Genomic DNA, 15,036 nt, shown 5'->3' on the forward strand with positions numbered 1-15,036 from the left:
CAAGAGTGAAACTCCGTCTCAAAAAAAAAAAAAAACCCTATCAAAAATAAATTATCCACACTCATAATTGTACATAAAGTATATCATGTGTTTGCTACATGAGCAGATTAAAGTAAAATAAAAATCTCAATTTGGCCTGATGGTAACTATAAAATTATCACAAAGAAAATTTGTTTCTAAATGAAATATTCTACGCCGTACTTAGAGATAGAAATGCTGTAATTTTAAAGCCAGATAATAATTTCACATAAATTCTACCAGAGTTCATAGCAAACGGTGTGATGTCTCTGCATATGGAGAGTTAAAATTAGGAAGGAAATAGCTGATCCCATTTTGATAAATGATTATTGGTACAGAGGAATTCCAAGAGGAAACAGCCCAGCCATTTTCACATCTGCAGATCAAGAACTACAAAAGCAAAAATTACAGAGGACAACTATGAAAAACAACAAAGTTTCACAAAACTAACATTTTTGGGAAACATTACTATGTCATGGATGTGTTTTTAACCTGTTAGACTAAATGAATTACTCAGAACACTCTAAAGAAAATAAAAATATTGGATTAATGGGTATAAAATAATAGAAAGAATGAATAAGACCTAGTATTCGTGAGCATACAAGGTCATCATAGTCAGAAATAATTTTTGTATATTTAAAAATAATGAAAAGAGTATAACTGGATTATTTGTAACACAAAGGATAAATGCTTGAGGTGGGTACCTCCATTTACCCTGATGTAATTATTATGTATTGCATGCTAGTATCAATATATTTCACATAACCTATAAATACATACCCCTACTATGTACCCACAAAAATTAAAAATTAGCATTAAAAATATGTATGAGGAAAAGTAAAATGATGTTTAGTATACTGATAACAATATTCTACTGAATAATAAACAAGTTAAACAAGTTATAAAAATCCTTACAGTATTATCTAAATACATCTCTCTCTCTCTAAACACACACACACACACACACCCACATCGTATGTCCCTAACATGAAGATACTGAAAAGGCTATAAATCAAATCTAAGAAAGTTTGACTCTAGGTACGTAACATTTTGGGTGACTTCAAATAATTTGTTTTTCTCCTTTTTATTTGTATTTTCTGATTTTTCTATAATTAACAGTTATTAATTTATTATAAAAAGAAAACTATTAATAGCATTTTCTTTCATTTAATGAGCACTTATATATTGCTTAGTATGTGAAGGCGCAATGTGCATTAATCTAGCTTTATAATTAAGTTGTCATACTTAACATTAGGTAAAATAAATTTATGTAAAAATCATGTGAATCAAGAACTTAAAACTGCAAGGAAGTCTTTGATAAATTGGTTCCCACACATACCTTTAGCTCTTCAATCTGCTGCTTGACAGTTTCAAGATCTGTTCCAATCGGAGACATTGAAGCTAATTTACCACCTGCAATATCTACCCAGTCAAATACCGCCTGAAAGACACATTAGTCCATGTGTTGTTACAACAGTACATTTGAAATTGCTACAATATTTCAAGTACCACAGAAGAATACAATTGTAAATCTAAAAGATATTGTGAAATGAGACTATTTAATAAAAAATTAACATGGTTCACCTAAATAAGTAAAAGCAGCAATATATCAAAATGATTGTCCCAAGTATGAAATAGATACACACAAGTTTGCAAAATAAATGGTTTATTCGATTGATTCTTGACCGAGTCTCACAGATGGGCTGGAGCCCAAGTTAGTTACTTGTCATTGATACCTTACTGGTAAATTATCACTTTGGTTACAAAAAAAAAAAAAAAGGAAAGGGGAATTATAACAAAGTGTTATTTGTAGTAAAATTTTTCATATATTTCCAAAGTTCAAAAAACTTCTCAGCTGGCATAAAGCCTAGCTGTGACATTTATTTTTACAAATATAGAAATGGAGTGGCATAATGAAAAAGGAAAAGATGTTCTCATCTGGGCTTTAAAAAGAATATTCACTTTGTGTTATGGAAATACTTAAGCTTTTTCCATATGGTAAGAAGGATGAAAGATTAAACTCCTGCCAGCCTGTGAGGAAATGGAGCAAGGTTAAGGGAGGCAGAGAAATACATCCTAGTTGGCCTCAACTGACAAGAGAATTTTTAATACCAAAAAAAAAATAAACCTTACAAATGGTTAATGAACTGAACGAAAACCTTTAAGAGAAATGAAAAAAAACTATTAAAAGGAATTATAAATATGGAAAAGAAGAAAACACTTTTTACACACCAGATTATGACCTAATAGAAATCTATTTTGTACATGGAGAACACTGGCTTCAAATCAAATTTCTTTACTTCTGACTTTAGTTAAACTTGGTGATATTTTTAGATAGTGTTTACTCCTTTCATCTTATTCCACTCAGAACAGAATTCAGATTTAGTTCCATTTCACTGTCTGGTGCTGAGCCATTTATAAAAAATACTGCGTGGGAACATTTACTTTCACTTTTAAAAAAATCAAAATATTTCTTTTCAAAGTAAATTTCACTGAATGTGTATACAGAAATGTGTTTAGATGTGTATATAAATCTACACGTATCTGAAAGGTCAGAAATAATCTTCTGAAAGACAAAACATGAACTGAGATACATGAGGCAACCACAGGAATAATTTGCCCACAATTGTATACGCACTGGCAGGTCTTAGGGTGGTGTCAATATGTAGACATCAATTAGTATGATTCCAGCTAAGCCCAGCACATACACTGTAATCCCCTTACCTGCAGTCCATCCTGGTACTGAACGGCAGCCTGCATTGCCTCCTCCAGTTTGTCAATCCGGTCTTTCCAAGCTTTATTTAGAGAATCCCATGCTGAATTTAACTACGAGATGTATGTTAGAACTCTTTTAGTGTCATATTTTGAAGTTTCAACTACTTTTAACAAAACATTTTCATTAACTAAAAATTTTTTAAAAGCCATGCTGATAAGTAAGCTGGTTGTACCTCATCTATGCTCTTTTTGACAATGGGTTTATCAGGCTCCCCACATGCCGAAATGAGTTCAGAACCCAGGTTAATAACTATATCCAGCTCCTCCTGTAGTCCATCTATTTCTTCCCTTATGGCCTAGAATAAGAAAATGACAGCCTTAGAATTTTTTTTTTTAAGAAAGAGAGAAAGAAAGAAAGAGAAAGAAGAAAAAAGAAAAAAGAAAAAAAAAAAGAATGAAGGAGAGGAAGAAAGAGGAAGAGGGAGAGAGAACAGGGGTGTTGCTTTATTGCCCAGGCTAGAAAGCCTTAGAATTTTAAGCAAAATCACACCAAAACTTTAAAAAGTACACAACCATATCAATGGTGGTTATTTCTAGAAGGTGGCATTATAATAATTTTTACTTCTTTCTGTTTTCAAAGTTTTTGCAACAAATTTTTTTAACAAGAAAAGAAATATTTTAAAAGAAAAATAGCACCCTTCTAGTAACAACTGCCAAATGTTTCTTATAAAGATAATATTTAAGAAATGATAAATAAGAAATACCTTAACAAATATCAAAACGCATTTTTTAAAATATCAACAATACTATAACGCTTAGAAAGACATTTTGGTTTCCAAACCATTATATCTTTAAAACAGACAAGTGAAATATGTATTCAAAAACTATACAAATTAATGTATTTGTTAGCAGATTTAGAATAATCTAGCTTTGGATTTACATTTTATGTCATTACCCTAGGTAGGAGCTATAAGGTATAAAAATACCACAACAGAAAGGCAGTATCCTACTTTTGCTTTCATCTCCGTGGTTAAATATATTCATTCATTCAACAAACATTGAATAAGCATAAACCAAGTCCTAACCCAGGCACTGGGGATACAAAGAAAAATAGATACAGCTATTCCCTTCAAGGGGCCCACAGTCCAGGAGGAAACACAGAGGCATAAGCAACAGTAAGTCATACTATGTGCAGAGTCCTTTGCATGAAGAAAGTAGTATGGGAACACAGCTGCACTAACTCAGTAAGTACACAAAAAAAGGTTTCACATAGGGAGTAATTATCCAACTGAACCTTGATGCTTGAGTTGCCTTTGCCAGAAGAGTGGCAGGAAGGACATTCTAGAGTGAGGAAATAAGACGTGCAAAGGCACTGATGCTAGAAAGGGCAAAACAGTTTGTTTTGGGAAACACCCTTTCTAATCACTAGCAGGGAGGGAGCTTGGAAAAGGAGAAACAGAAAAACATAACTTTGGAAACATAGGCATGAGCTAGGCTGGGATGCAAAAAGCTGCATGCCCTTCTCTAGGGAGTTTAAGCTTTATCCAGAAGGCAGGGGATACCTCTGAGAGGGTTTAGGCAGCAACACAGTAAGGGCCGATCTAGAGGGAAGACTGGCAGAAAGGTCAGAGGCCTGACAGGGAAGGACAGTCTGCACTTTGGATTACTCTGGAAACTATAAAGAAACAAAGAGATAATGAGGCCCTGAAATAAGGCAAAAACAGTTAGGATAAAGGGAAAATTTTTATTGTTGTTGTTGTTTGTTTTTTGAGACAGGGTCTTGCTCTGTTACCCAGGTTAGAGTGCAGTGGTACAATCTTGGCTCACTGCCACCTCTACCTCCCAGGTTCAAGAGATTCTCATGCTTCAGCCTCCCAAGTAGCTGGGACTACAAGTGTGCACCACCATGCCTGGCTAATTTTTGTATTTTTAGTAGAGACAGTTTTGTCGTGTTGGCCAGGCTGGTCTTGAACTCCTGGCCTCAAGTGATCCACCCACCTTGGTCTCCCAAAGTTCTGGGATTACAGGCATGAGCCCCCATTTAGCAGGGCCTGAAAAACTGTTTTAAACATGGAATCTCAAAGTGAAATTTGTGGGTATACTCTATAAACTCTATCTCCTACTGTATCACTGCACATTCCATTTTCAGAACCAAATATAAATTTTAACAGAATAACCCCTAATATTTGCCCAAGAAATCTGGATTTCATTACAACACAACTTATTTTTCTAACTTTAAATGAGATTTTCTGCTTACCTCTGCTGCTTCTTGCTGTTGTTTTACTACTGAAGGATCAATTCCAGGATCTTCCAGGTCCCGGATGAAATCTTGAGTATCTTTAATGGTAACTACCAATGACATGTGATCACACCAGAACTTTTCTGCTAGCTCCATCACATCCAGTAGTTTGGCTTCCCTTTCTTCTACCAGTGTGTGTATGTTCTCCCAAATGAAAACCATTTGGTCAAGCTTATCCTGAACAGCTATGGAGCAAAATAACATCCACAAGGCTATTGGTTAGCCCCATGTAACCAACAAAGCAGAATGTTACAGTTGACACAGAAGGCAGTGATCCAATTTGCTAAGCATCTAAAACTGGACCAAGTTTCGGATGACCCCAGTCCAATGGGTATCAGTGGGTCCAAGTGTCTACGTCAGATAATACAATATCTCTAGATCTCCTATTCTTGCCAAACCAAGGTTCTTCCTGACAAAAGTGAGCTCAGAGTAGAACCAAGTGTATCAAGTTTCAAGTTCACTTAGGCTGTCCTTAATCCCAAAGGGAGTGAAATAATCAGCTAGGTATACCTTTAGGTTCTCCAAATCAAAATACAATCATCTGTTCAGGAATATAACAATGTATGGTATGCATTTTGGGCTTGCTTCTAGAGTACTCTTATTGTCAATTTCCACTACACACATGCTCTTCCTTTTGACCCTCAGCCCATATCTCAAACATGGCTAGCTATGGCCGTAGATCCCAGTTCTGTGGCTATGTGATGCGGCATGCATGCTATGTAAGGTAGCAGAGTCAGTAACTCTGCTAGTAACTCTGAAGAAAAAACCCCTAGATTTGGCTTTATTAGCAATATGCTTCAACCTATTAATTTAAAGGGTCTGAGAATACATGGTCTTTGAACATATGGTCATTATACATGGTCTATGTATAATGGCTCACTTTGCATTCAATCGATTAATTTCACAAACACAGGAAGACATTAATAAGGGATTTGCATACACAGTCCTTCAACTATAAACACATCATATTTGTAATACCTTTTCTAAGATGCAGCATTATTTAATGCAACCGGACTGTGAGTAAACAGCATAAAAATTTAGAACAGCTTTAAAAATGAAGTTTGTTTCCCTATTCCAAAATTATTACCTTTGGCAGATATGTCTTTATCAGTGCCCCCAGATCTAGCGATCATTTCCTCTCCCCTCTGTTTAAGTGTTTCATACAATGGCTGTAGCTTTTCCATGTCTACCGACACATTCTTATTTTCACTGATCTGTTCCTTGATCTTCTCGACCTCTGCAGAGATAGAAGGTGGCTGCCTCAGACGCTCCACGATGCGTTCCAGGCTCTCAAGGATCTGATCTATCTTGTCATGGAACTAGGAGTAAAACAGAGATCTTTTATGGAAAAAAAGATCTGTAATACCAAGCGCGAAATTTAAATGAAAAAACATTTTTTACAATTTAATGTCACAATTAAGAATAAATCTTAGCCTTTTTATCAACAGACCCATTCAAAAGTTACATCCATCTGGTGTGTCAAGACATGCCTCAAATCATGATGTATATGCGCCTCTGTGTCACACTACCTATATAGACTTAGTTTCTTATGAATAGTTGAGTGTATCCATTAAGAAATGGTATATGTTAATATGCAATTGGACCAGGATGACATGGCCAGCAGCATCTCTTTATCTGTTGCTTCATCCTGCTATCATAATTCAAATTAATTTTAAAAATCAAGTTCAATAAGTTGAGTATTTGTCTATTCAAATGGATTGTTTACTTCATTTTTAATTAACTATTTTGGCATCCTGAAAATTTATATTATTTAATGTGAAATTCAGGAAAGTTCTAATTAGATTCCAGAGAATCCTTACGTTATGCATTTCATGAACTGAAAAATATTTAAAACTTTAAAGGAAAAAACCTCCCCAATGTTATAACTTCTGACATGTTATAACTTCTATACTATCTCAAAGTTAAATGTCATGGGATTGTGACATTGGCCCGCCCTAATGTCCCATATCTAATAACAAAAACCAAACCTTGAAAATGGGAAAATCTGTAGGTATTTCAAAATTCAACTTCTTGAAAACAAGGTATATTCAGAAAAGAAAAAACCGTCAGTATAGAGCTTTATATTTTTTTTCTTTCATTCAGCCTATCATTCTTTCTTCTCACTGCCTTCTTGAGAGTGTTTTGTTAATAATTGTAACACCTTCCTTCAACTCTCCCAATGGCAAATATTGCATTCTAGTAAGGATGGTCAATGAATTAAATACTTGGACAATGATGACAACTGCATGTTTCTTAAGTCACTGAAAATTATTTTTATTATATCTATTGGTAGGCAGAGAAAGATAAGTAGAGGAAGGCTGGATTCAAGCAAATATCACCTCTGAGAGACACAGACATCAATACTCAGAGTTAATGTGATAAAATAATTTTAGTTAAAATTTAATCAGGAGATTCAGGAAAATGTCTTTCTGTACTCTGCTGTCTGCAAGAACCCAATTCTATTTTTAGTGTAAACAATTACCTGAGTTGATTGAGAAATGGCTTCATCCAGTGCCACGGCTCGCTTTTTGACATCTTCTTTAATTTGACTGTAAAGGGTGTCAGCTGCCACATACTTCTCTTGGATAGAAAAGCCTTCCCCAGGGCTTAATTCCAGTAACTGTGGCCCAGTTTTGTTCATTTTATCTATATGAGGCTTGTGTTCAGCTATCAACTCTCGCAGTTGCTATAACAAACCAAACAGTTTTTCAGTATCTCAGGGTCACACCTCTATATTACAGCTGTCTACACCTGCAATGCATCCAGCTGGCAAGAAACTCCAAACAAACCCCTCCCCAGCACAAGGCATTTAACACAAGATGGCTCATACACTTCATTGCCAGGAAGAGAGGGCCCTGACACAAAGATTAAACAACAGTCTGGTCACGCCAAAGTCCCTTTAGGATACACAGAAAGATGCTGGTTCAGTGAAATAATGAATCACAGTTTATTATGCATCTCATACCAAGAGCAGCACATTTTGACAAGAACATTAGCCAAGGGTCATATTGCATAAAAGAATTCTGAACTCACTATGTCCCCAACCTACAGACACCAAGTCAAATCTCACGGTGTTCCTTTCTGCACACTCATGATATATACAAAAATAGTAGAAACAGAAAGAGAGAGACAAGATGGGGGGTGAGGGAAGGAAGGAGAAGGGAGGGAAGAAAAAAGAATAGAAAGAAGCTCAATAGAAGTTAGAGCAATGCGGAGAGAAAAACCTCCAGATTAGGAATGCTAGGGTGATGTAAGCCCACAAGGCACTGCATTTGTATATGTGGACTGATATAAAATGAATGGCCATGTATTACATTTTATATTTATATAGAAATCTATTCTACATGTAAATGATATATAGAAATACATATGAATGAATCTGTCTCTATTCATTATTTTAAAATGTTACAGGCTTCAAGGGCAATCAATCCATCAATACACAGCTACATACTGGCATTATTTATGAGGTGTATTTAAGGAAAAATGCATGTCATAAGAATGTGTTGTGTAATTTTGTTACCTAATCAAGAAATACAATATTTACACTAGTGGGTGGGTGTAGAATTCAAGAGAAGCCCCATTCCCTCTAATAGAGAAGATGTGTTGAAAGCCTGAATAAAGCTGGAATATCTACACGTCATGGATCCTGTGGATTTCAATGAGCAGTTTTTCATGGGTCAAAGCCAAAGCCACCCCCAGGGGGAAGATCTGCCTTTGAGTGCAGATTTTTTTGAGGCTGGACTCTGTGCAGCATTGAGGAGTCTTCCATTTGCACCACATTATTGATTACGTCCCCTCAGCAGCAGCCCTTTGTCCTCACCAAAATATGTATCTCCAAACTCCAGCCTCTCACAAAAGCTTCTCTGGTGAACTTACTTTCAAGACAGATAGTCTAGAGATAAGCTACAATCTTTTCCTGCAAACTCTAATTTCCATCAGTTACCAGGAAAAAAATCACCAGGATGGTCATATGCCTAGATTTTTATTGAATGGGTCTATGAAATCAATTATGAGCATTATTTTGAGAACTTGTTGAGGAAACTGGCACATTACATCATTAACTATCACCAATATAATATACTTTTTTGAAGGTTTTTAGAAGACTGTCTCAAAATAGTTTTGGAAAGGGCTAAATAAACATGAATTCGATTTTAAAAGAAGAAAGAGTCTATGTAACCTGTGGCACATAAGTATATGGGAGGGTCAAGTCTGCAATCTAGCTCCTGGGTGTCCCAGGCCAAGGTTTTCTTATTTTTATTTTGCATAATTAGATATCTTAATGCTGCTTTACTGAATGGAGGTGGTAATCGTAAACATATCAGTAGAAATAATCTCATGGAAAAGGAAAACTGAAGATATTGCATACGTTCTACTGTCAATGTTCTTTTGGGAATGCCTGGAAAACAAGCTTTCACTCACATGTTATCAAGAGACTCTCAAAATGCTAGACCTCTGCTGATATTTCTTGAGTTTCTTTGAGTCTAGGTAGGATCTCATTTGTATAGCACCACTGTGAGGCAACTTGGCTTGGCACTTGGCAGGTACTGAGAGGAGCCTTTTTTTCTTTCTTCTTTTTTTGGGGATGGAGTTTCACTCTTATTGTCCAGGCTGGAGTGCAATGGCACACACCACAACCACCGCCTCTCAGGCTCAAGTGATTCTCTTGCCTTAGCCTCCCCAGTAGCTGGGATTATATGCATGTGCTACCACGCCCAGCTAATTTTGTATTTTTATACAGTCGGGGTTTCTCCATGTTGGTCAGGCTGGTCTCGAACTCCCGACCTCAGGTGATCCACCCACCTCGGTCTCTCAAAGTGCTGGGATTACAGGTGTGAGGCACTGTGCCCAGTTGAGGAACCTTTTTTAAACCATTCCATGACAGGCAAGAGAACACCTACTGGCTATGTACTCAGGTAAGTGTGAGCATCAAAAAAGGGCACTAAAGGAGACTAAAGGATATGCCTTTTGCCTCATATGTGACAAAATGATTCTTGGCAACATGCTGCCATAGGAGTCCAGTCATGCTGTAGACATCCAGTGTGACTTTAAGATATCTATCACGTGGTAACATGACCCTTGGAGCCATTTTTCATTCCTGGCTAGAATGAACTAGATTTCTCCCCAAAATACATGGAGATGATGCTGTAGAGCTGGAGAAGAAATGCCACCCTAGGAGGCTACAAATATTCTGAGACAGCAAAGCTTTTAGTTTAAACAATCTGAAGATGTGGCTACAAAGCTTTGCACCTCCCTTTATACAAACAATCATAAATTTGTTTTGAAAGCTTTAAGATTATGCAAAAAGGCAAAAAACTCAATTTTTAAAATTTCAGCTCAACAATAAGCCTTTCCATACCATTTGATGCTATGCTAAAAATGCAGCTATTCAAATCACCTTAGCAAAGAAATCCATGAAATATTTTTATTTAAAATAATTCAGTGAGTAGATATCAGATTTTTGCCACGAATAAACCTTTATACAAAAATTCAATTCTACATTATCTTTCTCCTGCTGAATCATTTAGATAGAACTCCCTAAGATTCCCAGTCTATAGTAAAGTTAAAGCGTTCTCTAAAACTCTCTTCTAAATAAATACTTCGGTATAGTCTTCAATGCCAATTCATCAAAAAGGTAAACAAACAAGATTAACAAGTATGTCACATATTCCAAACAATGATGTAATAAACCCTGAATTGAACTGTTCCCGCCCCTTCTCTCCCTCTCCCTCTCCCTCTTACTCTCTCTCTCTGTTTCTCTCTCTTTCTCTTTTGGGCACAGGCATACATACATATACATACACACACACACACATGCACACACACACACTCATGCACATACAAACACACACACACACACACACACATCCATGATCAGTCTCAGAGTACAAGCTGTACAGATCTGAAAGAGCAGCTAGGTTCACAAATCCATAAATAGCAAGAAATCTAGTTTTTCTGACAAGTCTTGAACACTCTCACATAAACCCTTACAAAATTTTAAGCCATATTAACAATTAAGTGACTGCTGAAAAGAGGGCTTCATGTGCCATTTCATACATATTTAAAATGTACTATAACTGTACTTGTAAATGTGTTCTTCCTACTTTACTCATCTACATTTACAGGAATAAGAACTTCAAAGAGTTCCATGTACATAAGATGAACAAAATAATCTGTCTTTATACTTCATCATTTTTCCTTCTCATAGCTTTTATAATATTACCATGTTGACACATTCATTATATTACACATTTTCCTTTCTTTTTTTTGTTTTTGTTTTTGTTTTTTTTTTTGAGGCAGAGTCTTGCTCTATCACCTAGGGCAGATTGGGCAGTGGCACAATCTCAGCTCACTGCAACCTCCGCCTCCCTGGTTCAAGTGATTCTTGTGTCTCAGCTTCCCAAGTAGCTGGGATTACAGTACAGGCACGTGCCATCACTCCCAGCTAATTTTTGTATTTTTAGTAGAGACAGGGTTTCACCATGTTGGTCAGGCTGGTCTCGAACTCCTGACCTCATGACCTGCCCAACTCAGCCTCCCAAAGTGCTGGGATTATAAGCGTGAGCCACCACACTCAGCCATATTACACATTTTCTCCAAGCTCAATGGCCTTGTCTGTATAACAGCTCTCCCATGTATTTCTATTCTGCATTTACATTCTACACATATAAATTAAAAACAATTCAATGTGTGTAAATTGAGAGTGCTTCAAAAGCTTATTTCTGTAACATTTTTAAATGGGAATTTTTTTCTATCTAGATGGTTTATACTGCATTCAATTTTATAAAAGTTGTGATATAACCAATGACATATATAATAAGTCTATCCACATGAGCCTTCTCACTATAACCCTGTATAACAAGCAATTATGAGGTAAGCAAATTACACAGACCAGAACACAGTATTATCAAAATGCCTTAATCATGTAAGTGTTTAACAGCACTAAAAACCGTCATAAAAATCATGATTCTCTTCTAATGGGGAATACAATATTCTCTTTCACACCAGGCTTACCCGATGTTCTTCCTGCTGCTGCCTTAGAGTTTCATATTCAAGGGCTGGGGCAGGAAGCTGAGAGATAATTGTTTGTGTTTCTGTCAGCCATGGCCAAAGTTCTTCATATGTTTCCCAGAACTGGTTAACCAGGGACTGTGCCCGTTCCAGCTGCAGATACCTCTCTGAGTTAATCTGGCAGATGGTATCGTAGTTCTTCAGTACCTTGTCCAGTTTTTTCTAGAAAAGAAGAAGAAGAAGATGAAATGTTTAATTGGTCAGGCCAACGAACACAAGCACTCCACAGTGCTCTGTCCAACACTACACCTGGACAGAGTGGGCATTCGACAAACATATGTTAAATAAATGCATCCACAAAAACTATTCGGATTTTAATAATTTCTATGTATAAAAGTTTACTTTAAATTAAAGGGCCTCAAGTTTTTTATGAATAAGACACTGAGATCTCCAAAAACAATAAGCAAAATTCTCCAGTCATTCTTAAAATGGTTTCAAGGTTAGAATATAAATCTTACATGACTCTGGCAACATTTACTTTGCAGGAAAAAAAAATAAAAACTACCTTTTGCAAATGAAATTGTAAAAATTTCTAGTTAACAAAATTAATTATATACACACACATATGTGTGTATATGTATATATACATATGTGTGTGTGTATATATATATATGGAGAGGGAGAGAGAGAGAGAGAGGAATCAAAGCAGAACACTGTATCATTGTGCTATACACTGATTTAACAGGGTAGTCACAGTGATCTAGATTATGTTATAAATTCATAGCAAAAACTAATAGCAGAAGATAAAACACAAACATAAACCAATAAACAACAGAATAACAAAAATTATTTATTTCGTGACAATGTATTTTTTCACATCAGAGTCTTTACAGAAATAATAAGGATTCAATTACAAATAAGAAAATCGCCATTGTAGAGTGTAAGTAACAAAGTGCATATCATGACATCCTGCATTCTATTATTTTATCTATGGTCTACCTTAAAAGTAATGTATACTTTTTAAAATGTAATTTTAGGCACAGAGATTCCTATATTTTTTTGCCATGAGATATCTTTACTACCAGAAGCAATATTATACATCAATTTCTTTAGGCTGCTTACATGTCTGAATATGAATTGAAAATTTTTATTTGTGGCTGGTTTTATGCCAATTTAAAGGATAATTAAAACTACACAAACTGAATGCTCCCTTAATTACTCAGCTCATATTTTCCCTATGTAGCTTACTGTAACTTTATACAAAGTGGATTTCAGCATTAGAGAGAACTACATACTTTGGTTTTTGTTAAGAGGCCCAAATGTCTCTGAAGTATATAAACAATAGTTGATACATATAAAAACAATAATTTAGACTGAAAATCATGGTAATAAGACAGCTAACATTAATTGAAAGCTTAATGCATGCCAGTTAGCCAAGGTCTCAAACTTCAATAGCCTTTGTGCCTATTCAAAAAGATTGTCCTCATAGTGATTCTCTTAAGAAATATTCCTTTCACTGTTACTCTATAAATTTGAAAAATGCCTTATTTAAACTAATTATTTTTGCTGCTTAAATGGCAGCTGTGGATGACAGAAAAGTGTTTCTCTAGGACTGAAAGTTCAACATCTGCTGTTTTTTCAAGAGTCCCACTACCAGACCACAGACAAGATTATACCTTCATTGATTGCTTTTCCTCTTCACTGCATGCAGTCATGATTTTATGCCCGGATTTAACAAGTTCATCAATAATATCCTTGTGTCTCAAAATCTCCATGGTGAATGTCTGTGATTTACCAAAATAAAGACAAAAAACAAAACAAGAAATTGTATGACTAAAACGAAAACAATTAGGTGAAGTATTTAAAAATACCAAGTTACACCAGAGGGGTCTTAAAAGTAAATCACACAAGCACATTTTACAGACTTGGAGCACACCAGCAAATAAATTATATGGCAATTGGAAATGTATTTCTTCACCTTTTGAACTTGAAGCTGAGCAGAAGTCTGGTCTTGCTCAAGCCTGATGTCACCCAGAGACATCAATTTTTTTTCTGTTTCAGTAATCCAGGATAACTCAGCATCAGCTGCTTGGTCAAACTAAACAAAAGATAAATAATTAGGTCAGCACGTTCCTGTTTCCAGAGCCAGAAAACACCTATCTACATTTCTTTGAAATATCCTTATTACACAAGTGGAAAATCTGAGCTTATCTCCTCATGCATCCTAAAATAATTAGTGATAATAACTAAGTTTTAAAGAAAGAAAAACTTTCCACACAAGCTCTTAACACATGTTGGATTTACAGCACTACATTAATGATTTTAGGACAGCTGGCACTACTGCCTTCTTTTGGGGCAGTCTTAATAATTTGCACCTCAGGAATACTGACCAAAAAATTACCAGTTATGAAAGCCAACAGCTAGGTATCATCTTTCAATAATTTCACCCATCACTTCAACGCCTACGATATGTGCTAACACTCTGCTATCAAAGTACATGATTCCTAGAAAAAAGAATAGAGTATTTCCATTTATTATGCTATTATGTTTATAAATGTTATGTGTAAATATACATCTCTATGTATGCAGAGAATACCCCTAAATAATTCAAGTGTAATTTTTAAGCATCTCATTTAATGGCAGAAAACATTTTTAAGAGCATTCTTAAATATTTTAAGAGATGTTATTTTCTTGATCATAACAGTAATTTATGAGTGCAGTATAAATTCATAAAGCAGAGAAAAACATACAGAAGAAAATTAAAACCTAGAGTTAACACTGTTGGTATTTTAGTGAATTTTCTTCCACAAATCAAGAGAGAAAGATTTGTAGAAATGTCTGGGATGACGCTGTGTAAACAGCTTTATATCCTGCTTTTTCATTTACTATGAACATTCCCCATCATACTCCTTTAAACATGATTTTGAAATAATATCATATTCTAGCATACCTGGATTTTAGCTTTCTGCATTTTTGTTATTACACAAACAACCTTA

General features: G+C 35.5%; 1 protein-coding gene across 31 annotated transcripts in view; it reads right to left on the reverse strand.

Annotated features, from left to right (window-relative positions):
- Positions 1-15,036, reverse strand: part of DST (dystonin) — a 496,895-nt gene that overhangs the window by 44,941 nt on the left and 436,918 nt on the right. For all 31 annotated transcript variants that reach the window (XM_032299802.1, XM_032299799.1, XM_032299795.1 and 28 more), the window contains 9 exons: positions 14,019-14,138; positions 13,717-13,824; positions 12,044-12,262; positions 7,515-7,718; positions 6,120-6,351; positions 4,991-5,217; positions 2,967-3,089; positions 2,743-2,844; positions 1,358-1,459 (listed from right to left, as the gene is read on the reverse strand). In XM_032299802.1, coding sequence (XP_032155693.1) covers positions 1,358-1,459; positions 2,743-2,844; positions 2,967-3,089; positions 4,991-5,217; positions 6,120-6,351; positions 7,515-7,718; positions 12,044-12,262; positions 13,717-13,824; positions 14,019-14,138 — 1,437 coding nt within the window. The remainder of the gene's footprint in view (positions 1-1,357; positions 1,460-2,742; positions 2,845-2,966; positions 3,090-4,990; positions 5,218-6,119; positions 6,352-7,514; positions 7,719-12,043; positions 12,263-13,716; positions 13,825-14,018; positions 14,139-15,036) is intronic.

The sequence above is a fragment of the Sapajus apella genome, unplaced genomic scaffold (genome assembly GCF_009761245.1).
Source record: "Sapajus apella isolate SASKATOON/1434 unplaced genomic scaffold, GSC_monkey_1.0 scaffold41, whole genome shotgun sequence".
NCBI classification, from domain to species: domain Eukaryota; kingdom Metazoa; phylum Chordata; class Mammalia; order Primates; family Cebidae; genus Sapajus; species Sapajus apella.